Raw genomic sequence first — 26,814 nt, 5'->3', positions numbered from 1 at the left:
CCATGGAGACACCACTTAGCGGGAATCCCAAAACTGGAAGGAAGCCTCTGTCGATTCCTTATCACGCCGCAACTCGGAGGCGAATGATGAATTGCCCCGTGGGGCAGGGACACGCAGCGGTCGGGGATTGTCCTGAGGCCTGGGTGACATTTGGGACAGCTTGTTTTGGTCAGCTTTGGAAAAGGGGGAAGAGGAGAGGTGAGAGCTCAGCTCCCAGGACAGAGGAGATGTAGCTCCCATTGCTCAGGAGGGATCACAGGATGGGACCTTCCATCACCAGCACCTCACACTCAGAGGGGTAAAACAGGCCACACACCCACCTCTGACCTGGGGGACACTTTGGGCGGCCACTGCGACTCCTTATTGCCTCCTTACAGCCAGCATCCCATTTCCAACCCCTGCTCTGACACACTCTACGTGAGCACAGTCAGCTGGAGGGGGCAGAAAATGCCACCTGTTTTCCACTGTTTACCTCAATCTCAGGAAAATACTTGAATTTCTCATGCTTTTTTACTTTGCATACCTGCACACAACCCACGTGCTCCTACAATATCAGGGGGATTCACCAAGGACGTGGGAGAGATTTCCACTGCCCTCCTGCCTCCTCTGCCAGCACTCCCCAGCCTTCCCCACCTTAGACTCTGTGTCTGCACATCCCAGTGCTCCAGGGGTTATGTTGCTAAAAATAATGACATGTGTCTGACTGATAGGGTGGCTCAGGGAAGCGGGAAGGGATCAGCTGTGGGGACACATTCCTGCTGCGCTCACTGCCGTGGTGCTTGCTGCCTTCTGGTTGCTTTTCCATAGAGTAAATCCTGGGAAAGGCAACAAGCCTGGCAGAAACCAGCCCCTGCCCACCCCTTCTTGCATGCAGCCCTGGAAATCCCCTATTTTTTTCCAAGTAAAACTGATTTAAAGCTGTTGCTATCTGAGTCCTATAAGTGGTGCTGCCTTGAAGCATTCCCATTGCTTTAGGAGAAGAGGGCTGAGACCACAAAGCCCTGGCTCCTGCCCAGAACAATTATCCCATCACTATCAGGGGGCTCTTCACGCCAGGACGAGCCGAGCAGTCAGTGGAAAGCCCTCACAGTTTGATCCCTAAAGCTCTGTCAAAGCAGGTCAGTGGCAGCAGAAGGGAAGGAACATGGATATCATGGGCTTCAATCCCAGACACCCCTCATTAGCCTGAGCATTTCTGCAGACAGAAAATTGTCTCCCAACTGCGAGACAGCCCTGAGTTGAAAACCGGGCAAAATGCAAACTGTCAAGGTATCTCCACTTGGAGATTAACCCTGTCTGAGGGGCTGCAGATAAGTCATCTTTATCTCCAGCACCAGCTATCTTTCCAAATGTGGATTCACGGTGGGTGAAAGGCACTGCCAGCCCTCCAAACAGCTCATTCCCAACCCAGCAGAAATGGGATTTTAGAGTTTCCCAGCCCAGCCTGGGGGAGCTGCCCACAACCCTCGTGCCTCACTCATCTTCCAGCATCACTTCTTGTGTGCTATTTTTGCCAAAGAAACAACTACTGGAGGAGGGAGACAAAGAAAAGTATTTTCTCACTGAATATCTAAAATATTCCCCTTCTTTCACTTCAATGTTTTTCCATCCACAAAGGCCGTTATCCTTGGAGCTGTCCAAGGGGAAACATCAGGAAGCAATGCTGACAGTCACGTTAGGAGGGGGAAAACACAAAGCAGGGAGCAGCCAAGCTCTGACCTTTTCTCTTGGTGCAGTGGTAGATCTGGCCGTGCTCCTGGGAGATGGGGTAGGGGTTGGCAGGAGGCAGCAGGTCCTGGGAGGTGCTGGACACCCCGTTCTCACACTGGTACTGGGAGCCCAGGTTGGAGGAGGCTGACAGGACCCTGGTCTCGCCGCTGAAGGGGCTGTGATTCGAGGACACTTTTTGTCTCACTGTGCTCCTGGGAACGACCGGGTACTCTTTACTGCAAGCAAAGAAACAAAAGAGGAACAAGTCAGCAAAGCAATCAATTAATAAATAGATCAGAGGATTAATAAATGAAGGCAGCACATTAGTGTCATGGAGTTTGTTTAGGCTTTCAGGGAAATGGAGATATCCGTCCCGGGAGGCTGCAGCTCTGTCACAATTTATCCATGCAGAATTCATTATTCCCTTTCCTTTAGTCCCCTTAAGTTCGTGCCTTTTCCACCAGCACTATTTTATACCCACACATAAAACAGATAAATGCAGTTTTAGCAAAATAAACAGTATTTCTATTTCCATATTTTAGCATTTATAAGCTGTATACTGTTTGCAATGTATTTGCAATATGCACATGCATGTAAATAAAAACATAATTTCTGCTAAGCTGACCTGGAAATTAATTAAATATTTAGGTCTACTTGTTTTTCCCTTATAGGAGTTGCCCCCATTCCTTTTGCCTGGAGTCTGTCAGCCTGCTTCTTCTGGATGGGGGATCCCTGCACCACAGACCAAGCTCAGAAAAGAGAAATAAATAAATCACCAAGATTTGATGCACACCAGAGTCTCAGCAGAGCCAGGATGGGAGGGAAAGCCTGGATTGTTCCCTTGCCCCAGATTCCCAAACCCAGGGTTGAAGTCGGGATGCTTTGCTGGAAATCCCCTCTCCTCAAAGACCCTACGGTATTTTTTGAAGACATTTCTCCAAACACATTTGCAATGTGGCAACCCCAAAAATAATTCCTGCTCTGCAGGGAGAGCTGAAGCTGAATAGGGGGTCTCAGACACTTCAGGTGAGGTAAAAGTCTCCTCCTGAACACAAAGACTTGCTAAAACACACAAAGATCAGGTAGTACAGCACCCCAGAGTGTCACCAGGCTCAGAGCAGCCACAAAGTGCTGATCCCAACACAAGTTTTCTCCTCTGAGTCTTGGACCAAGCTGGCTTTGAGGTACCCCCTCACCTGTCTGAAATCATCGTGCTGGAGCAAGGACAGCTCCTTCAGTGCCATCCCCAGGCTCACGTGGCCACTTCTGCACAGAGGAGGAGCCCTGAACCCCCAGTGACCCCCTCAGGGAGGACCCATCACCGTAGAACTCAGAACTTATTTACAAAATTTAACAACAGCAATCACATAAACCTATCCCAGCAGGGAGCTTTCATCCAAACCACTGCTGTGGTGGCTGCCAGAAACATCAGCAACCAAGCTGGAATGGAAGGAAAATTCACCCAGGAGCTCAAACCCAAAGAAATGTGGCTCTGGTTGGGCCATGAAAGCTTTCCCAGTCCCAGGAACTGGGGGCTTGCCAAGGAGAGCTGAGCTGACATAAATCTTTGGTATCTTCTAAAGCAACAATCATCTCAAAATATTTCTATTTTTCCCAAGCCTACTCAATATATAGAGTGCACACCTCTATATGTTTTTAAAGACTTAAGGACAAACTAAAATGGATCAGATTTTTTTTTCTAGAAGTCATTATTCCTAAAGTAGCAGTTCTAATCCTGGCTATAGTTTAATAGAATGAAAGGTTTTTGGTTTCTGTCATATCCAGAAATTTTGCTGTCCAAAAAACCCCTCAAAAAACAAAAAAACAAAAACAAACAAACAAAAAAAACCTGTAGCAAAGTAAGAAGGGGTGGGGGGGAAGTATTAAAGCTTGACTTAAGCAATGTAGGAAATTGTCCACATGGCAAGGATGAGGTTGTTGATGCTCCTGGGCCAGAACGTTAGTTTTACTTGGGGTATTAATAGGCTACTTCCATTTTTGCATTAAAAATTGCAAAACTAAGAGAATTTTTTAAAAAAAAGTTGATTGGGAAAAGAAATTAAAAGAAAAAACCTGTCCCTGGTCTTTTTAAAGTCTGTTGGAGGCTAATAATGAATATTCAGTCACTATATTAAAATAGCAGTGGGAACAGCGAGGAGCAGCACAAGCTGCTGTGTAATATTTTGATTTTTGTTAAAACTTGCGGAAAGAAATAATGGATAATGTCCAAGACCATGGGTGCTGAAGTCTGGACTCTGTTCTTTCCTCCCACCTGGCCAAAGGTTTCCCAAATCCACAGGGTTGGACAGGAGCTCTGCAGAACTTTCCCAACAGCACCCACATCCCACTTCAAATTCATCATGTAACTCCCACCCTACAGACCAGGCCTGACAAGTGAATCCCTCCTGCCATTCCAAATCCCAAACCCCACCTCTGCCAGGTGGAATTACAAACTCAGTCTCATTTTTCTCTCATGACCACTTCCCCTTTCCCTGGCCAAGTGACACTCTCACCACGACAGACTCTAGAGTTTTGTAAGATCACTTCTGCCACAAACTCGTGGCCAGCAAAGAATTCAAAGGAGCAAATTCAGGATGGTTTTGCAATCTCAGAACCAGAAACCTTGTTGGCCACTGCAAATTAATAATAACAACTGGAAAATTATAAATAGAGACATGCACAGAGCAGCATCCAGTTCACTTTCTTGCTTATTACTACACTCTAAGAGAATAATAATTTCCCATATATTTTCGTGTGCAAACCTGAATTTTCCTGATGTACCAGCCAAGGCATAGTAAATGCAGCTGCCAGACAAAAACGTGGTTGAAAACCTCTTCAAAAATGCACAGTTTAGAATCAGGAAGCTCCTGCATTGAAGCATCCAAACCCTACTGGACCTAAACAAGTTATTTTAGAAGATGTTCCTGATATTTCTGCCACAAAGCATTGGATGCCTCAAGGCTTTCCAGAGCTGCTGTAGCTCATGGCAACAAGGCTTCAAAAGACTTATTAAATATCAGATCCCAAGGATCTGTTGGAGGCCAAGGTGAAGCATGACACAAGAAAAGGATTTCCTTCCCATGTTTTTACAGCAGCCTTGGAAAACCCTGAACTGTCTGAATCTTGTTCACAGTATCAAGTCTTAGTCTAAAACCTGACCCAAGGTTGAACACAAGGATTCCCCTCCATCCTTTCCAAATTTCCAGGAGATTTTAGCTTCTCCTTGGGCAGTCCCAACAAAAGGACAAACATTTGTCACCCTATCAGTGCTGTCCCCTTTGCCCAGCACAGAATTGACCCCAAATTCCAGGTATGCAAACACAACTTTGGGGTTTATAGTTCCCAGGCTACCAATTGCTGTCCTTCCTGCTGAGGCTCAAGAGGAGAGAAGTGGAAGTCAACCATAACAGAGACAGCAGAAGGAGAAGGGGAAAAAAAAAGTGCCTGGAATAAACAGATCATCTCCCAGGAAAAAAAAACAAACCCCATTGTCAATGTGCATTCATTACAGCTGATCTCCAGCATATTGAAATAAAATTGAACCCCTCTCAAGAGGCTGTCTGGAAGTGGATAAAGTACAGCAGGAAAGGACGTGGTAGGAGAGGAATTACTGAGTACCTGCTGCAGCCTCAGCCTGTGACTGAACACGACCCCTCTCTGCTCGGGGACCACGGAGCAGCCCCACAGAGAGCAACACCCCAGGCTGGATGTACAGAAATCCAAATGTCCCCTGAGGAACGTGGGGGTCTGTTCACTGCCCCTTTCTCCTCCAACACAGCCAGTGTCCTGAGCTTCCTGCCAGGACCTGAGGGAGTCCAATATCCCTGGACTGGGTGTGTGCATGGGGATCTCAGGCAGCCGAGCAAGGCCCAGAGCTGGTGCTGCGCTGGGGTAGGGCCAATCCCAGATCAATCCAGGCTGGGGATGAAAGATGGAGCAGCCCTGGTGAGAAGGGATTGGGGGTGCTGGTGGGTGAGAGCTGGACATGCCCCAGCACCCAAAAAACCTCCCATGCCCTGGGCTGCCTCCCCAGTGTCATGGGCAGCAGGGCAGGGGAGGGTTCTGCCCCTCTGCCCCACTCTGGCCCAGCCCAGCACAGGGAGGGTCTGGAGCTGCTGGAGAGAGTCCAGAGGAAGCACCAGGATTGGAGGGGTAGGGCAGCTCTGCTGGGAGGAAAGGCTGGCAGAACTGGGATTGGAATTTGTCTCTCTGAAAGAGAAGGTTTCAGGGTGACCTACAAGAAAGCTGGACAGAGAATTTACAAGGGCCTGGAGTGACAGAAAAAGGGAAAATGGCTTCACACTGACAGAATAGGTTTAGATTGGATATTAGAAAAAACTCCATCCCTGGGAGGGTGGGCAGACCCTGGCACAGGGTGCCCAGAGCAGCTGGGGCTGCCCCTGGATCCCTGGCAGTGCCCAAGGCCAAGCTGGACAGGGCTAGGAGCAGCCTGGGATGGTGGAAGGTGTCCCTGCCATGGCAGGGGTGGAATGGGATGAGCTTTAAGGTCCCTTCATCCCATCCCATGACAATCCTGTGGTCTGTTAGCAGCTCCTGTGGGCAGTGCAGCCCAAAGCCATCACTGCAACCAACCCAAGAACCAGCAGTGGAAAGAACCAGATGGAGACCCAGAGCTCTCATTAGCAGAAAAATAAAAAGAGAAATTTCTCCAGAAAAAGGTGTTGGAGTAAGAGGAACACAAGAGGAGCTGGACAATGGCTGTGGGCCAGAGGCAGCACTTCATCCCTTTGTGCTGGGCTGAGCTTCTGCTGATCAAATCCTGCTGCTCAGATGCCCCAAAGGAAGGTCAGTGACAGAAACTGCAGCTACCCTGCATTTCTCGAGTGGCTTTCTCACTTCAGAAAAGCTGTGAACAAGTGAGGTCTGCCCAGCTTCCTTTTGGATTTCATCTGAATTCTGTCAAATTCTATAGAACACATTTCAAGCCTGCAGCTTCAACTGGGACCAGGAAAATTTCCTGGGGGGTGTGTGCTGGAGGAAAACATCCTCTCCCCAGGAGATGCTACAATGCCAAGTCTCACACTGAAAACGTTTCAGACAGAGGGCGACTCCTGGGAGGTTTCAGTGACAGAACCTGGAAATGAAGAGGATTAAAGATGCAATGAGAAGACACAAGAAGGACGAGGTTGTTTGCAGCAATGTGCACGAGTCAGCCTGGTGCCTCCCAGTCCAACAGGATGGTGGGATACCAGGGAACACCAGGGGCTCATCCATTCCCTCTGCTGGCACCCCAAAATGCACTGTCACCTCTGTCACACTGGCTCTGACTCATGGAACTCATTCTGTGTCCTCTGTGTCTGGCCCTGTCTCTGTTCTCAATGACACACGGGAATCTTTGGAATAATTCCTTTGGAGCCAAGAAGATTGCTGTGGATAAATGCCAGAGGCAGCAAACTGGCTCGTGATCCTTGACGGAGAAAGTACAGCCACAACGTCAGACTGCGCTGTCACTCTCCCCTGTCACGTGGGTAATTCTGGATTTTTTAGTCACTTTTCAAGGGCTCAGAGTACCCATCGGGGAAGCCAAGAGCCACCAGATTGCAAAGAGAAGGGTAAACAAACAATCTTTTGGGGTCAATTTGCCAGCTGAGCTAATCTCTAGCAATAAAACAGAGGAGCATTTTATAATGGCATCATCACCCCTCTCAAAAGCCTCCCCAATAGAAGCTTCAAGGGTGGAACTGCATTAATTTACAAAATTAATTAAATTATAAAATAACCAGGGCCTTCCAGACTTCCAGAAGCTCTTCAGCCCCCATAAGAACCACCACAGACAATGGGAGCTGCAGATGAGCAGCAAGAATTGGTTACAGGGTTGACCAGAATTGCTCCCTCACAGTGCTCCACAAATGTAGTAAAACTCGCATCCCTCTATGCATTTTCCTTTCTTTTCAATATTTTTGGGGGTTTTTCCCCTAATCAATAAAACAAAAAACTCTATTTCATGCTCAGAAATGTGAAAACTTTGAAAAACCTTCTCTTCCCAGAGGGTCCATTCTGCCAAAGAAGCTGCTGCAGGCACCTCTTGTGCTTCAGAAAAGAAAGGCAGTGGGAGGAAAATGAACATTCACTGGAGTTTGGATCTCTCTGGAGCTCGTGGCTCCTCTTTTTCAATGAAATCCTTTGCTGCTCAAAGGCTTCACATCACTCCTGAATTAAGTTCTACCTGGACAGACTTACAAACTTTTCTTTTTTTTTTCTGGGAAATAAGAGGAAAAAAACCAATATGGGAGGCGTTGGAAAGGAGAAAGCCTTGGAGAGGGATGGACTCGAAGCCATGGTGAATGTCAGCTCAGCAGTTTCTGGCACAAAAGGCTGTTATAAAAATGTGGGGGTTTTGCAGCTACTTTTTCGTAAGGAAGAAATAGCCCTAAACATGCATCTCAAGATATTCTCTAAGGGCATAAATGGACATCATTCCCCTAAAACCAGGATGGACTGACTGGTGTATCACTGGGAAACAACGTCATAAACATATATTTATATATTAAAAAATATAATATACAAGTTTAATTACATTTTAATATATATTTATATGTTAAATCTATATAAACCCACAAAAGGCAAGGCATAGTTCTGCAACATTTTCGGTGCTGAATGGTTCTTTATCTCATAGACACAACCTTTTTTTTATAGCTATAATTTATTTATACATATAACTGATTTTATATATGGTTTTATATATTTTCATATATAATTTTGGATATATTCATATATCTACATAAAAAACCCACAAAGGTGGGCACATATTTGCAATCTTGAATGGGTCTTTATTTTACTATAATCATCTTATCCTTAAAAAAAATGCCACCTTTGTAAAGGCACACAGCCATTCCTCTGCTAAGTTATTAAAATGAACATCAGAAATTATCCAGTAAAGGCAGAGATTTTAACCCTTCCAGCCCTGCCAGGCCTAAGTGGGTGTATTTATATATTCCAAGTGTTTCTGTTCCCTGGATCATTGACCGCAGCCCCTGCATAAAAATGCCACTCAATTTTTAGCACGGGCTCAGCGTGGCTTGATGCTCTTCACATGGCACCGAGCCCTTCCTAAGAGCCCTCCCTGTTCCACCTCCTCCCTGCTGCTCCAAAAATCCCCCCTGCCGTGAGTCCAAACCCTCAAGCCTTTCCAGTGACTGTAATGAAAGGGTGGTTTGGCAGCAAAAAAAGAAATATTGAGGGGGGGACACATCATCACTCAAGTTCCAGTAGAAGCTGGGAGACTGGCACGGGGTGGGGGGAGCTATTTCAAGGGGTAGTGCCACCATAAATAAAGAAATATTGACAGATCCTGCCAGGATCTGTTGGAAAGGGCAGGCAGGGAACACAGGGCACATTCAGGACCACAGAGATGATTTCGATGGAGCAGATTGAGTGTCACATATACCTTTTTTATAGGCCTACCTTGGCTTTTCTGGGGCTGAGTCTGAACATGTTTGTACACAGGAGGACGTTTGCCCAGTTTGAGGTGGGCTCGGGGTGTTTTTGCAGGGCTGCAGGAATTATTTGGTGCCTGGCAGCGCGGTTCTCCTGGCTACGGAGAGCCACGCTCAGGTCATCAACTACAACAACCAGAAGTGACCACCTACAGCTGGCTCCTGGGTGGGCAGGGGGAAAAACCCTCCCACCTGAAGGTCCCAGAGCAGGTCCCTCCAGCAGGAGCCAGAGAATGAAGGATCCCAGTGGCTCCTCCCCTCCTGGAAAATGCTCTGCTGACAATCTCCATCTGTCTTAGTTAGAACCGTGGGTATGGCACCATTCCTGCAAAACATTTGCACCAGGAAGCAGCTTGACACATGGAGAAAGTTCCAAGTGAAGGGAAAAGCATGAAGGTAATTACCAGCAGGACCTGACATTTAGAAAAGGACATTAAACAGGATTTTCAAACAAGGTTTAGGCTTGGTTTCCAGCTTAAGTACTTGCAGCCAAACCCGAGATTCGAAAAGGTCTCCTCAGCCACCTGGCCCTGGAGATCCCAACAATTTCTAACCTTTCCTTCTTCAGCCTGGAACCACCACACCTCTGCTCCTGCTCTGCACATCCAGAACCGAGCAGGCAAACACCCCCCTCCTGCCAAAACCCCTCCAAAGCCAGCAACAACAGAGCACAGGACTCTCCACCACCATCTCCAGAGGCAGCTGGAGCAGGCTTAAAAACCCACTCCCAGAACAAGGCTGGGAGCTTTGTCTTTCAAGGGCTGTCACCTGGGAGAAAGGAACACTCGGGAAATCTTCCACAGTAGCCTGGTGGCCACAGCTTCTCCCAGCTAGTCCAAGATTTTAATAGGTCCAAGACTAAATGCAGCCTCAGAGAGGAGAGTTTGGTACAGAGCTGAAGGCTGCTCTGGATGGGGACAGGTCTGAAGAAATGCAAAGCATTGCACAAGCAAGGTCCTGCCTCTGCCACACAGCAATTAAGGAATTCCCCTGGAGCAGAAGGTCCAGGATTTTCACCCCACATCCTGGGAATATTTCAACAACCTGGTGTAGAACACCCATGCAGATACTGAGGCAGGAGTGGCACCATGTCCTGGCTCAGGCCAAGCCAAGAGGGACGTGCCAGACAAAGCCCAGGTGGCTCTGGTGACCCTGGGAGGGTCCCCAGGAGGGTGGCACACGGTACCTCTGCATCCTGGACATCCTGTGGAGCTCCATGTCATCGCTGCCGCGGAAGCCTTTGGCAAAGGGGTTGTTCTCAATCTTCAGCTGGGTGATCTGGAAAGGAGGAAACGCAGCGGGGTCATCGCCAGTCCAAGGGAGAGAGGGGACAGCGGTCATTAAACCCGAGGCAGGTGGGGTGGGAGGGAAAACAGCCTGCAGGAACTCCAGTCATCCCTCAGCTCAGGCACTGGCCACTCCAGATGGGCCTTTCCCTGGAATGCTCCACAGGAAAAATATCTCCTGTCAACAGTCTCTCGCTTCTCCCAGGCTTGTCCCACAGCTAACACGTGGGACTGCTCACACACTTTTCTCTCTGGAGAAAATCTGCTTTCTGAGAGTTCTTACTTTCACTCTGCTGTTGGGACAGAAAGGCCTTCACTGCTCAGGGGAGCAGGGATGGATGTTGGCTCTGGACAAATCCCAACGCCTATTTTCTCATCAATAAACTCAAACCTCATTTTCAATTTTTTTCTCATCAAAAAATCAAACTTCACCTCCCAAATCCTGCATCCTCTCTCCCAGCCCAGCAAATCTCACCTTTTGGGTGTTTCAGACCAACTAAATGTGCTCTGGGTGCTCTGCATCTGCCATCCTGCCCCACACCCGGAGCACTGCACGGACTCCTTATCTAAATCACTTTGAGGGCAACTTCACCAGTGACCATCAAACCCTGGGGGATTTTTTGTCTCCCCATTAACTCCAGTTTGCTCACTATGTGAGGTACCTTGAGAATGTGAAGTTTAGCCAGATGAATCCCCTCAGACTAAACTCTGGTCCTGTTAAAACATCTACATTTAACACTTAAAGCAGCTGCTGGACAGACCATGCCCTTACCCAAAGGGACTGTGCTGCTCCAAGAGGTTCAATCCCTCCTGCACTACTTCTCCTGAGGGTTTTGGTGAGCAGGGCTTCTCATTTCAGCCAGTATTAATTGTGGACCAGCAACACCCTCAGCTGCCCTGTGGATTTTGTCAGAACTCACTCTGCCATGCCAACTCTGATGCAAACGCTTTGGTGCCTTGGCAGAACAGGACTGAGCCTGGATCAGGTGTGTTATTGCTGCAAAGCCTCAACATTTGGGCAGAAGAGGGGAAAGTTCCCTTTTTTCTCTCTTTTCTCCATTGCTGCCTGGCAGTCTGAGCTCTCAGCAAGGAATCAGGAGAGATGCTTGCCCAGGAGGAAAGACAACGCCGTGTTTGCCTCTGGAGGAGCTTCACGCTCTCACCACGTTTTATGGAAACCCCGTCCTTTCTTCCCATTGAAAGTTGGCCAAGGGGAAGGAAAGAGCTCAGGATGAACGGAGGGAGAACAGAGAGAGGTTCATGTTCACCGAGTCGAGCACAAACAACCGGGCCCAACTCCCTGCCAAAATCCGAAGAGGAAAATCTGGCTCGCCCAGTGTCAATAGCAAGCCTCGCCAGGTGTATGCACAACCAGATTATTTTGCTCTTTCCTTGTCTTTTTGCATATTTTTTTTTCCAAGGGCCGTTTGTTTATTTGCCATTTTTGCCTCATTCAGCCCCAAATTTCTCACAGAGCCCCCCACCACACTTACACGTATCTCCACGAGTATTCCCATTAAATCAGGACCATACTTCAGCACATAAACAAGCCCTTGGCACTTTTTTTATCCCTCATTTCAGGTTTCAAAGAGAAGGGTAAACAAACAATCTTTTGGGGTCAGTTTGCCAGTTGAGCCATTCTCTAGCAATAAAACAGGGGTGCATTTTGTAATTAAAAGCCCCGAATTATTACAGAACCAGCTGTGTACTTTGCAAAGCAACTGCCTATCGGTTTGAAGGTGGTGACTCTTCTAGAATGAATAATAGGCATTATTCAACATTCTGAATGCTCCTGAAGCCCTGTAAATGTAGGAGTTGTCCTCCCTCGCCGACCCCAATGGCAATATTTGCTCACATAAGCGAGGTCCTTCAGCGAGTGAGGATTTACAGGATTGGCACCGGCGCACAAAGGCACAAAGGGCCGGATTCATCCCAACCTGACCGAAGGTTTTAACCAAGGCGCCTGCCCTGGGAGCCTCGGCTCCCTGCTGGAATCCAGGGAGGGAGATGGGGACTGCCAGGGGGCTCTGGGGTGGGTGGCAGTGCCTTCACAGGTCCCCAGTGCACTCTGCTCGCTGCAGGAGCAGCCAGCAGTGCTCCAGCCCCTCGTTTAAGCGCCTCAGCTGAATGCTCCGTTTGATTCCTCAAGCTTTTAATCACCCACAAAACAGCAGCCAAAATATCAAAATGGGACTTCGATATTGCAAATCTGTTGGTTTAGGAGTAGAGAAGTCCCCTAACCCACATGAGGAACACGCTTACAAGCAAAGGTGTTGATGCTGGTGGCCAAAAGCCCCAAGAGAATCACAGCCAACTTCAGCTTCCTTAAAATTATGGATCTGCTGGATTGAAGGCATCTAAAAACCAGGGACTACAGGTTTAGAATTAATTCTCAGACCTTTGCTGTACTCCAGATGGATTGGAGTCTTCCAGAACAAAGTTTCCTGAGGTGACAACTCATGGCATCAGCCACCACAAAGCCAGGAGAGCCCAAGCCAGATCTAACAAAACCGTACACAAGAAACTAGAAAATAGAGAAAAAGTTGGTGAATCCCTGCTTTAGCAAACAACCTGTGGAAGATATTTCATTTGGCTGCTTTTTGCCTGACTTCCAAACTATTTTAGAGGTGGAAAAGCAAACACAGGGGTAAATAACCTTCTTCTGGATCAGCTTTGCCACAGCAAAACCGAGTTTAATTGACTATAACTCACAGAGGGGCACGGGGGAAAGAAAAGCTGTCAGAAAGTCAAATGACAATTACCTCATGAAAAATAAACCAAAATACAACGTCCTGCGAGGTCATTAAGCCAGAGTGCCCAGGGCTGAATTGTACAGCACAGGTTCAATAAAACTGAGGGGCTTTGTTTGCATATTTGTTACTGAGGGGAAGCGACGGCAAAGCCTCGCCGGTTCCCGAAGCTGCCACAGACCCGTGGAGAGCAGGGCTTTGCAGGGTGGAGCCTCCCAGATTCCCACTTTTCAGGGCTTGTCTGACCTATGGGTTCATCTTCACTTTAATGGGAAGTGACAGTTCCCAATGGAATTGGGAATCCCAAAGGAATCCCTGGGCCGCTCCCCTGTGCTCCTTTCTCTGGGCTAATTGGCCACAAAGCTCTTCTGCTGAGACCTTCCCAACAGCATCATTAGCTCCAGAGGGACAGAATTCAGCTTTGCATAGAGTTAGGTTGAGGAAAAATGCTTTACTTCTTTTTCCTCCTCCACAGACATGTATTTATATGGGATTTGTGCCTAAGGTCTCATGAATATCACTATGCCCAAAATCAAAACTGCCATTTTGTATTCTTTTTTTATCAAGAACTTGCTATGATAGATTTTTTCTCAATTACTCCTCACTTTAGAAGTTGGAACAAAGTTAAAACTTTGTTAGAGGTGTGTCCTAGGATGACTAAACCAAGACAGGTGATATGTTCCACACCAGGTGCTCTGGGCTCTATTTTATTTACTTATTTTGCTATCAACTTCTTCCTTTTAAGCACTTAAGGGAAAACACCACACCCTGACCTCTTTGGACTCTTCTGAAACTAAGAAAAGTTGGGCATTCTGGAAAAGGACTTCATGTTCTGCAAGGAATGGGAATCCTTAATTTCTGAGCTCTCTCTCTCAGATCTCCACTTGGAGAACTGAAAACTGATTGGGGGGAAAAAATAAATCCCAATTTAGTGATGAAGAGTGCAAGTGATCACCCTTGAGAGGTGCAGAGCACCCATGGGCCTCGCCCCTGTTCTCCCTGGCTGCAGGTGGCCGTGGTCCTGCTCAGGGGGGCACAGAGGGACCAGGGCCAGCTGTGCCACCACTGGGGCTGGCAGTGCTGGGAGCCACGGGAGGCTGCCCTGGGGCTGCAGAGCACAGAGAGTTTTTCTTTCAGGCTCTCACTCTCTCCTTGGTGGAAACCAAGGCAGGATGGAGGAGGAAGCCAAACCAGAGGAGTGGGAAGGAGAGAAATAGATGAAGACAAGGTGGCTGCTGAGCCCACGAGATCTGGGCCAAGCAGAGCAGCTGGATGGGAGCTGGGACTGGGAGCCCGAGGTGAAGGCCAGGAGAAGGGAGGAGAGCGGGGAGCTGCTGGCAGAGGGGAGGAGATGCTGGACCAGTGAAGGAAATGGGAGGGACTGGGAGGCTGGTTGGAGGTGCTGGGGTGAGACAGAGGGGCTCATTGAGGAGGCTGCTGGCTGAAACGCCACACAAGGACAAGGGTGGGAAGAGAGACCTGGCACAGGGTTCTGGAGGAAGGAGATGGGTCTGCAGGAGGGAAGGACGCTGGATCCAGAGGGTGTCTTTGCCAAGCTTGAGGAGAGGGGCTGCTCTGAGGACCTAAAGGGCCCAGGGGCTCAGGGCTGGCAGGGAGCAGGGACAAGACTGGTGACAGAAGGAGACAAGGTTGGTTCAGCCACAGCTGTGGAGGGCACAAGACCTCTGGAAGGAAGCACTGTCCCACCAAGGCCTGGAACAGCTCTAAGGATCTGAGAGCAGAGATGTGAGGAGCCCCAGAGAGGGCCGGGGGGAGAGGAGAGGCTCACTGCCCTCCTCACGTGCCCCAGGGCTGCACAGAAGCCACCAGGGCTGGTGATGAAGAGGAGATTCTTGGTCTCACCCTGCTTAACCCCAGGGAGCTCTGTCTCTCTCAGTGCTCAGGGACCCCTCTTTGGAGAGGAGTCTGCCCTGGGAAAGGACAGGGGCTGTCCCCCCTTGGAGATGGAGAAACACAGGGACAATGACCCCAGGAGGAGCAGGGAGAACTTGGGGGGCTGCACAGAGGAATCCCGAGATGCCAGCCAGGCCACTGGAGTGGTAGAGGTGGCCACCTACAACCTCAGACAAGGAGCATGGAGCTCTCAGGAGAACACGCCCCAGGCCCAAGGACCTGCCCAGCTCCAGCCCTCAAACACCGTGACAAGAAGCCACATGCTCAGAGGGGACAGGCAGCTCTCCAGAATTCCCCAGGATGGAGCACCACTGACTCACTAGCACGATTTTAGCACTGGCTCTTTTTAGGGGAAGGATGAGCCTCTCTGTTCAGAAATCCCACCAGAAATCTGGGGGTGAATCCAGCCTTCAGCCCTGCTCTGCTGCCCTGCTTCACCCTGGTGCACGCAGCATTTCTGGGTGCCTGTAGCATCCCACCTGAGGCTAACCTTTCCTTAAAAGAATTTGGGCTACCAAGAATGTTAAATAACTTAGGGTGGGGGGAAAAAAATCAGCATAAAACCGGATATCCTGAGGGGGGGAACCAATATAAAGTCCAAGTCCAGCTAAGGGGGAAAATAGGTTGTAAAAATTAATGAGAATAATTGTTGTGAATTCTTGCTTTTGAAAGAACCCTCGTGAGGGCAGAACCTTAATTATTTCTGTCTATTAGGTTCATTTCCTGGTCCTAAGCAGAGAGCTCATACCCAATAAATACAACCATGTAACACAATGCTTTAAGCTACAGCAGAGCAGTGCTTAACTGCAGGGGAAGTTAATATTGGGGAATCAACCTGATTGCAAGCACCCATTGTGTAAAAGGCAAGGAAATGAAATGTGCATGTGACCTTTTTTAACACCTCGGAATTTCTGGGGTGTTTCTAAGGGTAGCAGAGAGGCGGGAGGTGACCAATGGAGCTGCTGACAACCGCCCTGAAAACTTCACCAAAACTCTCCTCATAGCTTAAGCCTCTTTTTGGGGAGTAGAGCTGAGGAGAGGGAGATCCCAGGGTGCTTAAATATCTTTTCAGGCTGTCTGAAATATCAGGGGAAATAAGCACAAGCCCTACATTGGGATTGCAGCTGTGCTCTTGAAATAAATTGACCTATCTGGAAGCAGGCACGTATTTCTATAAGCTGTGCAAGCACGGCCTCAAATGCATTTTGGGGTGAGTCACACAATTAATTCTGTAATAGAACTCAGCTATAACAGAGCTCTTGAAAGCTAAACCCCATGCAGGAATGAATTTGTGTGTGTAAAATACATGGGTGTGTAAAACTCTGTGTGAAATATGTCAGAGGCTGGGTGGGGTGGATGGGAAGGATTGTAGGAGCCACAGGTGAGGGGTGAGAGGGAAAAATGGGAAAAAATCAGCAGTGCACAGACAGAAAGACCTGGGGATGCCCCACACATCGAGGGGCTGCCAGCCTTTATGGCAGGGGAAATGCAGCCTGTGTTGCAAGAGGAAAATCTGATTTTCCAAGCAACCTCTCAGCTGTGAACGCTGAGCTCAGATTTCTGCTGGTGGAAAAGACCCCAACTCAGTGTCTCCCACCTCAGCTGGAGGATATTTCTCCTCAGCATTTGCATCAACCTCAATATCATTCCCCATCTGCCCTGGGATGAGCTACAAATTTTCCTCCCTTCCCTGCAGGGAGATGCCATTTAGGGAAGATCATTCCTGGTTTATTTTTTTGACTCTATCTTTCCCAATTGGGAATTTATCTTGGGGCTACAGCCACTCTTCCTCTGTTTTCCCCCGATTCCAAGCAGCACAGGGAGGCAGAGGGATGTCAGAGTGTGTAAAACGTGTCAGGAAGGTGTGAAATGTGCCCTGGTGGGTGCAAGTGTCTGCTGGGCTGAGGGTGTGTGTGTCTGTGGGGTTCCTGCCCGTGGCAGATGCGCAGATGTCGTTTCTTATCACGCAGATGTTGCTGATTTACAGTCAAATATTCCTGCTCCTCCTAGCATGGCAGTTTTCCCAAACTACTGTACTTGCATGTTCCTGCTTTGCTTTCGTTTTATTTGCATGATCGTTTCTTTTCCTATAAAACAGCCCCGTTTTTCTTCAAAGGAGAGCAGTTCCATTCACGTGTTTTCTCCTCGGGAAATGCCTTTAAAGCAGGCAGTGTGTCCTGTTTTATTAACTCCCACTTCTATTAATATTATATTCTTTCTCCAAATCCATCAAGCATAAGTTAAACTTGATTTTATAGCATCCACAGTGGAGTTATAATTTAAGGCATAATTTGGCAAGGGCTCAGTTTGGATTCGGTTTGCTTGTCCCGGCCGTGCCAGCAGCTCCTATTTTAAAGGGCAGGGAAGTATTTTCCTTTCTCCCTGGCTATGGTGGAGCACTCTTCCTTCTCCAGCCCAGCTCTGCTCTCTGCCTCTTGCTGGCCAGCTGATGGAGGGAGGAAATGCAGTTGTTTCACACAGGTTTAGGAACCTGCATTTCCAGGAAAGCATCCAGGATTTCTCTGGGGTGCTAAATGACTTTTCTCTGTTTGAGAAACAACTATTCCATCGGGTACAAAGGAGCCACCCTACCTGCCGGTAAGTACAAGTGTTTTTTATGTGATTAAGAAAGGAATTTGCGTTTTTTTAATTGAGTTTTCATGGGGCTGTGCCCTAGAGAGGCTCTGTGGGCAGTGGCAAGAGACAGCTGGTGAAAGACATCCCTGATTCATCATCTGTGGAGAACCACCCTGTCCTCAACCCTCAGCCTTCCTCCTCCTCCTCCTCCTCCCCTGCTGGGTGGGGAAGCCCAAACCAAGCAGGGAAGGAGCTCCTCAGAGAGGGGCAGCGACAGCACGCCAAGAAAACCCTTATTCCGCCCAAGCCTTTTCTATTTGTGCAGAAGACAAACCCGCGCCGTTGTTTTCGTGCTCTGAAGGGGGAGCTGAGCCTCCCTTTCCTGCCCGGGCCCCCCGGCCCGCAGCCCCCCGTGGGCAGCCGGGTTATCAGCGCCCGGCCCGAGGGGAGCGCCCGGCTCCCTCCTCCAGATTAGCAGCCTTTGACCCGCGGGGAGGGGGGAGATAAAGAGAACTTCCTCGGTTGGTCGTCTCCATGTGAGCAAAGCATCCTGGTGAGCTCATTCCCCCTCCCCGAGCTGGGCTGGGATGCTTTGTGTGGCCAGGAATAACAGAGGGGATGGGATGGAGATGGGAGGAAAGGGGAAGGGAGAAGGGAGGAAGAAAAAGGGCGAGGGAGGGGAAAGGAAAAGAAGAAAGGACAAGGGGACAAGGAGAGGAAAAAGGGGACAAGGAGAGAGAGAAAGGGGAAGAGAAAGGAGAAGGAAGGAAAGGAAAAGGACAAGGGGGAAAGCAGGAGAGAAGGAAGGGGACAAGTAGAAGAAAAAGGAGAGGAAAAAGGAGGTGGAAAGGAGAATGGAGGAAAGAAAAAGGAGAAGGAAGGAAGGAAGGAAAGGAAAAGGGAAAGGAAAGAGGGAAGGAAAGGAAAAGGGGAGGGAAGGAGGGAAGGAAAGGAAAAGGGGAAGGAAGGAGGGAAGGAAAGGAAAAGGGGAAGGAAGGAGGGAAGGAAAGGAAAAGGGGAAGGAAGGAGGGAAGGAAAGGAAAAGGGGAGGGAAGGAGGGAAGGAAAGGAAAAGGGGAGGGAAGGAGGGAAGGAAAGGAAAAGGGGAGGAAAGGAGGGAAGGAAAGGAAAAGGGGAGGGAAGGAAGGAAGGAAGGAAGGAAGGAAGGAAGGAAGGAAAGGGGAGGGAAGGAAGGAAGGAAAGGAAAAGGGGAGGGAAGGAAGGAAGGAAAGGAAAAGGGGAGGGAAGGAAGGAAGGAAGGAAAGGAAAAGGGGAGGGAAGGAAGGAAGGAAAGGAAAGGAAAAGGGGAGGGAAGGAAGGAAGGAAAGGAAAAGGGGAGGGAAGGAAGGAAGGAAGGAAAGGAAAAGGGGAGGGAAGGAAGGAAGGAAAGGAAAAGGGGAGGGAAGGAAGGAAGGAAAGGAAAAGGGGAGGGAAGGAGAGAAGGAAAGGAAAAGGGGAGGGAAGGAGTGGAAAGAAAAAGGAGAAAGAAAAAGGAGAAAGAAAAAGAAGGGGTGAAAGAAGAAGTACTGAGGGAGGAGGGGCTGAGTCCCTCCGGAGGAGCAGGGGAAGGAGCGGGATGCGGTTCGCCGGGGCGGGGGCCGGCCCAGCCTCACCTTGTGGTTTTGGTAGGAGGTGACGGCGATGAAGGCGGTCTCCGGGAAGACGTGGGTGCAGAAGGCGGTGTTCTTGGAGCCGAAGCCGTTGTTCTCGTCCGCTTTCACAATGTGAAGCCGGGGCTGGTATTTGTGCATGGAGTTCAGGATGATCTGGGAAGGGAAGAAGGAGAATTCCTGTGGGAATGTAGGGGGCACAGCGCGGCGCATTCCCCCCCTTCCCAGGGGAGGAGAAGGGCAGAGACCAGCAGGAACCCGCAGCCCCTTCCCCAAAATCTTCGCCCTTTTCAGGACTCCATCGAAGGAAGGGGCAGGGGGACGGGTCTCTCCCAGGAGAGCCCAGCAGGGCCCGGAGGTGCTCTCAAGGGGGGCTCCTCACCTGCTGCCCCCTCCCACACAAACCCTGAGGGGACAGAGCTGCTCCCCCAACTCCGGGGGAAAATAGGGGGGCCCGGGCATCTCAACACCGCCTTCCCATCCCAGGGGGGCAAAGAGTGAAGAAAGGGCGAGGGAAGAGAGCTGGCGGGACTCGGGGATTTAGGGACATCTCTCCCGCCAGCCACCCGCAGCGGAGGGGAAGGGAATGACAGTGGCGGAGCCGGGAGGGGCTGAGGCGCTGTGCTCCAGATAAAATCGGGTCCTGCCCTGCTCGGTACCGGGTTAATCTCGGGGGAGGATGGGGGGCGGCGGCGGGGGCCGCTCGGGCCCGATAATGACTGCCGGACCCTGGCGACAGCGAGACTCAGCGCGTCCCGCCGCCGCCTCCCCCGTCCCGGGGGTTTAAGCAAATTGCTTTGACATCCAGGAAAGTCGTAGACATCAACGGTGAACGATCTAATGGTTTTTAATTTCATTACAGCGACTCTAATTGAGAGGCTCCTGGCGCAGCTCCTCCTCTGAAGTCCCTCATTGTCCCCTCAGCGTCTTCGGTTTGTTTAGAGGGACTTTTTCCCCGGAGCCGCCTGTTCCCAGCGGGGATGCCTGGCCCCTTCCCCCCGGGCCGGATCCCCCCCTTCTCCCCAAAAGCACCCCGGGGGTGGGATGGGTTCCCCCGGCTGCGCTGCTCCCCTCCCTCTTCCTTTCAGGAAAAGTCCTGATCCCCGGGAAGCGGCCTTTGCAAACCCCTTTGCCACCAGCTCAAGACAGAATTAAAATAAAATCCGAATTATAAAAAGAAAAAGGGAAATCAGCCCCCACAAATGGAGGCGCGAGGGAGAGCTTGTGAAAGGACGCTCGGCATTGGGGTGGGCTGGGGACTCTGCTGGCTCCTCTCCCCTAAACCCCTCTCACTTCTTGGCTACCACGTGGGCGAGGATTTAATGGCACAAAATTTATCTTTAAAAAGCGAAGAAAAAAAAAAAGAGAGCTTGGAAAAAATGAAACTGAAGTGTTGAAACGAGACTGGAGAAAAATCCGCTCTTGGAAAGGGCTGACGGGATCCGGAGTCACATACTCATTCAATTATATATATATATATAAAATATATATATTATTCATACATGCACATATATATTTGCTCAGAGGAACTCGCATCTTTGGAGACCTTCGAAAGAGGGCTGTTCCTGGCTGCAGAATTCACACAAATTTTCACGGCCCCACGAGTCTCACAAAGACCTTTTTAATGCCCAAGAAGTTCTAGCGGGACTTAAATTTTACTAATTGTCTTTAATTATTGTTACTTTTTTTTTTTTTTTTTTTTTTTTTTTCTCTTCCCTAATCGAGGAATCCACATCGTTTTAGGTCCCATTTCCTCCGCCGATTATGCCTGATTGATTTTACCTGTTAGGCAAATTCCCGGAGGCAGCGGGCGGATTTTAACGATGTGGGACTGCCCGTGCGATTAAAATCAGGTACCAAATACTCGCTCAGGCCAGAAGAGTTTCACCCACTCGCGAACCCCAGGCACGGGGGTCTGCAGTCAATTCCCACCAAGCAACCCGGGTTTATGCTTCTATTTTTGGGGGGTCCTCAGTGGGGTTGACCCTCTCTCTCAGGCGTGAAAATAACACCCCAGCCCCCCTGGGTTTGAGGGTGGGTGACACTGGCACGGCCTTGGTGGCGGGGGACACCCCCGGTGGGTGCAGAGGCACTTACATGTCCGAAGGGGTCGAGGTGGTTGTTGGTGAGTTTGAGCTTCTGGAAGGAAACCAGCTGCCTCATCCAGTGCGCGCCGGTGGCCGGGGAATCGGGGTGCACGTACAGCCTGCCGGGCATGGCCGGCTCCGCCTTGCCTGTCACCGACCTGCGTGGGGACACGGGGCTGAGCTCCGGGCCCCGGAGACGAGCTCCGGCCCCTGGGCACGGCCCGCGGGCTCCTGCTGCCCGTCCATCCCTTCCTGAGTTCTCCCGCGGGCTCCTGCTCCCTGTCCAAGCCCTCTCTTGGGCTCCCTCCCACTCAGGTACCCCGTTCCTGGGGAGAACAGGCATTTCCAGCCCCGCTGGCTCGGGAATTACTGAGCTCCTTGGCACCTTTCCCGTCGGAGATGGCTCTCGCCGCTGGCCCGTTTAACCCCATCCTTCCCCCAGTTAACGCCCCTCGAGCCAGGAGTGAAGAAGCAATCCTTAAATTGCCCGGAGATCTTCCCTTCCCTGATATTATTAAACCATCAGCTCCACAACAGCAAATAATCTCATGATCAAGCAGAATTCGTTAATTTCGACAGAATTTCTGTGGGTTTTCCCCGGTTTTTTGATGCGTTTCTCTCCCAGGGGCTGGGGGAACACCCCACTGCGCTCCGGTGAGGCTCCCGCAGCCCGTGGAAATTCCAAAATTTCCATTTCGCACGGAAACAGAAGGGCGAGCTGCTGATGGAAGGATTCCTCCCACCCGGGCAGCCCAGAGGTCTCATCCCTCTGCCCCACTCGTGCCTACCATTTATTGTCCGCGAATTTGTATCTGTGGTCGTCCGCCGGTACAATGTCCATCAACAGGATGTACTTCGTCTTGGGGTTGAGCCCCGTGACCTTCACTTTGTAGCTGGGGAACATTCGCCTGTTGAATAAATAAATAAATGAAAGTATAAAAGCAGGGGAAGTTTGCCCAGGTGGTTTTGCGTGTTGTGCGAGCAGGGGGTGTTGGGAGGGGGTCACTTAACAAAAGGACAAGGCCACATTCCCGGGTGGATCTTCCCAACCCTTGGGATGTGCCAAAAGTTTGGCTGGTGCTGGGTCTCGTCCGAGGCGAACCGGGGGATTTATCCAAGCAAAATCGGAATTTCGAGGCTGGCGGGTTTGTTTATTCACCTCCTCCTGCGTCCGCTCGCCTATTCGTATTTTTACTAATTATCTCTTTCACCAAGGTTTGGAATCTCTGTTTTTTGGACAAATCTGAGCGTGAGAACTTTTGGGAGCAATTTAGTCTTCTCCCTCCATAAACCGCTGGAACAGGAGAAGAAATTTGCCAAAAAAAAAATTCTAAAATAAAAGTTATAATATAGATACTTCTATTAAAAATTATATTTCTATATCTTTCTTTAAATGTATATGCTTGTAGAAATACGTTCTCATATATTGCATATATAGAAATATAAACATTTTAAAATACATTTATATGAACACCTTGAGGTTCTAGGGACAGATATGGAGGAAAAATCCTGCTCGCACTCAGGTGTAAGAGAAAATCCGTGCGCAGCCGAGAGATCACCAAACACACCTGACAAATCCTTGGAAACCCTCGGATACACAGAACGCAGGGGCTTTTCGAAATATTTTCCATTACTGCAAGGCAGGCACTTAAACCACTGCTGTTATTTTAGTTCGAGCTTTCCAAATATTTAAAAATAAAGCAGATGAAAATGGAGCCCTGGACTTAGAACACGCATAAACAACAAAAAAATATTTTAAAAAAGCCCCACACCTCTAAAAATACCGCGCTCTTCTCCGAGCCTCGGGATCTTATCGCTGCCGTGGGGCACCTGGGCTGGGTTTTAATTCGGTAAAAAGTTGAAGGGGGGCAAAAAGCACCCAAGGAAGGAAGCGGGCGCTGAACTTTGGGTTTTTAAGGGAGAAGAAACCAAATTCCACCTGGAGATGAATCTTTGTCTCCATCGAAAACACCTGAGCAGCGGGACCAGGGATTCCTCCAACAATAAACACGGGCAATGATATCAGTGAGGAAACCCAGCCCGCATCTCCCCTCGAGCCCCTGCCTGTAAATGTCTGTTTTATTGCTCTCCGGACGAGATCTCTGTCCACAGCGATTTTTGTTTGAAATTTCTGCAAGGTGGTTTCTGTCTCCCTTCGAGAGTTGGATTTTTTTTCTTTGTCCCTGTGAACCGGGTTTTTTTTTGGGAGTTCCCAACACCGGCTTCATCCCGCGTCCCCTTGGCCACAAACCCCTTCCAAACCCATTTTTTGCAGCAGCGAGGCTCAGGGGAAGGCGAGATCTATTCGCTAAAACTTCATCCAACCAGCTCGGTATTTATATTTCCCCTCCCTCTTCAGGCAAATTTTGGAAGACCACAACAAATACCAGATGAAGAAGCAAAATGAAAGTTTGCCCTGTTGACTGTGTCCCTACAACCCAAACTATTCCTACACTTGGAGGCTTTCCCCCCTTTTTCTCCAAGGACTCTAATCAAAAATCACAACGAAAAATCCTCCCTCGGGCTGCCCCCAATTTGTTGATAGGACTGGAGAGACTCTTTTACTGCGCCTCGCTGGCCGCTCCTCAATTTCACAACCCTCCACCACATTAATACCCAGGATAATGTTAAACCCCCTCAAAAATACCCGCGTCCGCATATAAATATCCGCGGATCAGGTTTACACAGCCCACCATGGAATCGATTAGGACCCCAATAAAGTTGGATTTGCAGGGCTGCGTATTTTTCCGCACACCCACGCAGATAAAGACCCGCATAGAAACACACCCACATGATATTTATTTGCATCTATCTCTGCATCTCAACAGCTTTGTTATCTCTCTATAAACAGTAGCTTAAGACCTCAGAGACTTTTAAAAGGGGTGACTTGGCTGGGCTGGGAATATTCACCTCAGAGTGAGCAAAAAGAAATAAAAATCTCTGTAAAACGGCATAAAACTTTGTGGGGTGGGGAAGGGGGAGGAAAGCAGAAGAGCCAAACTGCAATAATAATAATAATAATAATAATAATAATAATAATAATAATAATAATAATAATAATAATAATGGTCCACAGAGCTGCTCTAAACAAAGTTTGCTTTTTGGCCAAGTGGTTGCAACTCGCTCTCGCCTGGAAAGTTTCCAAAGGCCTGAAGTCGGAATTAATGACCCAACTGTTCTGGTTAAGAAAGAAGCCAGAAGAAACAATTTCTGCCGCGGCTCTCCGAGCAGGGAGGGCTGTGCACGGCCGGGCAGTGGCACACACACACACACACACACAGAGGTGACAGTCCCCGTGCCAGGGAGTGCCCGCTGCCCCCCGTCCGGGCAGGTGTGTCCCCCCGGCCCCCGGGAGGGCACCGCGGAGCCTCCCCTGCTCTTACCTCCCGGCCTTGGTGATGATCATCTCCGTGCCCACCTCGTGGAACTTCAGCCACAGCTCGCGTTCGTGCAAAAACACCTTGATGCCCTCCATGCCCTGCGGAGCGGGGAGGCACGGAGCGTCAGCCCCGGGAGGAGCGGGGACAGCCCCGGGAGGAGCGGGGACAGCTTCATCGGAGCGAGGACAGCCTCACCAGAGCGGGTCCAGCCCTGAGCAGAGCGGGGACAGCCCCGAGAGGAGCAGGGACAGCCTCACCAGAGCGGGGACAGCCCCAGCAGAGCGGGGACAGCCCCACCGGAGCGGCCGGGCCCCTCACGGCCCCGCTGGGAAGCTGGCAGGGCACAGGCCGGGCTCAGCGGGCCGGAGCTCGGGGCATTCCCGGGAAAGCCCCGCCGCAGAGGCGGCCGGAGGGTGTTCCAGGCCGGAGCGGGCGATGCTGCTCGGGGCAGGCCTGGAGCGGGCTCCTGCGCGGTTCGTGGGGCCGGAGGCGATGTCAGGGAACTCCCGGAGCCGGCTCCAACTGCATCCTCCCAGAGAAATTCCCCGGAGCTCCGGCCCAGCTGCTCCCAGAGCCAACCGGAGGAGATTTACACCCTCCCACGAGTGATTCACACCCCCCGGGTGCTCTCTGCAGGCTAGAGCGGAGTGGGGTGTCACCCTGCTCCCCTCGCCCCTGGTTTTCTCTTTCCCACCCAAGAGCTGCGAGCCCTGCGGTCGGGGCAACGCCACCGTGGGGACAACACACCCCTCTGCCCGGGCCGGAGGCACAGGGGACACCCCAGCCGCACCAAGCACTCCTCCCCTCACTAAAAACGGAGCCGAGGCGCCCGTCTGACTTCGGGGCTCGCGTTCCAAGCACCCCCGGTGCCCACCCTGGCCCTGCCGAGCCTTCCCCGCACCCCGTGGGCATCGGGGGGTGCCTGCCAGGAGACAAGTGTGGGGGGACCCCGCAGAGGGTGGGGATGGCGGGGCGATCCCCTCTCCCCGCATTTCTCCTCCAGCGCCGGGAGCTCCCAGGACGGGAAGGAGCCGAGGGGCGGCTCGGAGCAGCGAGGGCCCGCACGGAGCCCACGCGTGTCCCGGCACAGGGGTCGAGGGCTGAGGGAGGGCTGAGGGACACCCCAAGGTCCCCGTGTCGCCCTGGGGGTGCCCACGCGTGACAGCCGCTGCCAGCCGCGAGTGCCCGCTGGGGGTGTGGGGGCAGCTGTGCCCGCCCGGGTGCCCAAGGGGTGCAGATAGGTCTGGGTATGTGTAAAATCCACACATTTCTCTGTATATAAAGGTATCTCCACTCTGTGGGTGCTGGCCCGAGCATTTTCCCGCTCAGCCGAGGGCACCCGTGGGTGCGGGGGTGCCGCTGCAGGGTGGGTGCCCCTCGCTGCCATCTCGGGTCCTGCTCCCCGCCCGCTCCTCCTCACCCCCAAAACTCGCAGGGGCGCATCCCCGCAGCTTTAGCGCTGGAGCATGACCCTCAATAACACCCAAACAGTGTCACCCACGGGCGGGCGAGGCTTCGCCCTCGCGTGGGGCCTAAAACAACCCGGCCACCCAACCGGGGCGGGGAAAAACCTGGGGAAAAGCGGGAAACGACCGAACGGAGCCGTGACGGGCTGGAGGCGCGGTGCTCACCTGCTGGGTGAAGGCTGCCTGAGGTGAGGTGGGTGCCTTGCTGCTGGCGCCCAGCGCCGCGTCCTGCTTGGCCTCCGCCTGCAGCTCCTTGGCCTCGGGGTCCGCGGGCGTGCCGGGCAGCCCGAAGCCTTCCTCGCCATCCGCCATGTTACGCGCTGCCTCGGCCGGGTCCCCCTGCGCTGCAGGCACACGTCGGGAGAGAGCACAGACAGCGGAGGCACGATCAGTGGAAAAAATAAAATAAAGATATTTATCGCTCGGGATGGCCCCGAGCGAGCGCTGCCCCCACCGTCCCGCCACTCACTTCAGCTGCCCACGGAGGGAGCGAGGCCCTTTAACTTTGGGAGAGGGAGAAATAAAGACTTTTATTTATTATCGCAGCCCGCAAGGGATGATAGGATTCGGGGGGGGCT

The 26,814-nt window shown here is 50.9% G+C and overlaps 1 protein-coding gene across 1 annotated transcript in view; it reads right to left on the bottom strand.

Moving 5' to 3' along the window:
• The window catches only part of TBX5 (T-box transcription factor 5), a 35,891-nt gene extending 9,328 nt beyond the window's left edge, over positions 1-26,563 (bottom strand). The window contains exons 1-7 of the mRNA XM_063416174.1: positions 26,402-26,563; positions 24,774-24,868; positions 22,179-22,298; positions 21,401-21,548; positions 19,307-19,459; positions 10,354-10,445; positions 1,720-1,946 (exon numbers count right to left, since the gene is read on the bottom strand). Coding sequence (XP_063272244.1) covers positions 1,720-1,946; positions 10,354-10,445; positions 19,307-19,459; positions 21,401-21,548; positions 22,179-22,298; positions 24,774-24,868; positions 26,402-26,548 — 982 coding nt within the window. The 5' untranslated portion in view covers positions 26,549-26,563. The remainder of the gene's footprint in view (positions 1-1,719; positions 1,947-10,353; positions 10,446-19,306; positions 19,460-21,400; positions 21,549-22,178; positions 22,299-24,773; positions 24,869-26,401) is intronic.
• Positions 26,564-26,814: the final 251 nt, after the last annotated feature.

Source organism: Prinia subflava, chromosome 19 (genome assembly GCF_021018805.1).
Source record: "Prinia subflava isolate CZ2003 ecotype Zambia chromosome 19, Cam_Psub_1.2, whole genome shotgun sequence".
NCBI classification, from domain to species: domain Eukaryota; kingdom Metazoa; phylum Chordata; class Aves; order Passeriformes; family Cisticolidae; genus Prinia; species Prinia subflava.
Note: the sequence above shows the minus strand (reverse complement) of the source record. Positions and strands in the feature narration are given on the sequence as shown.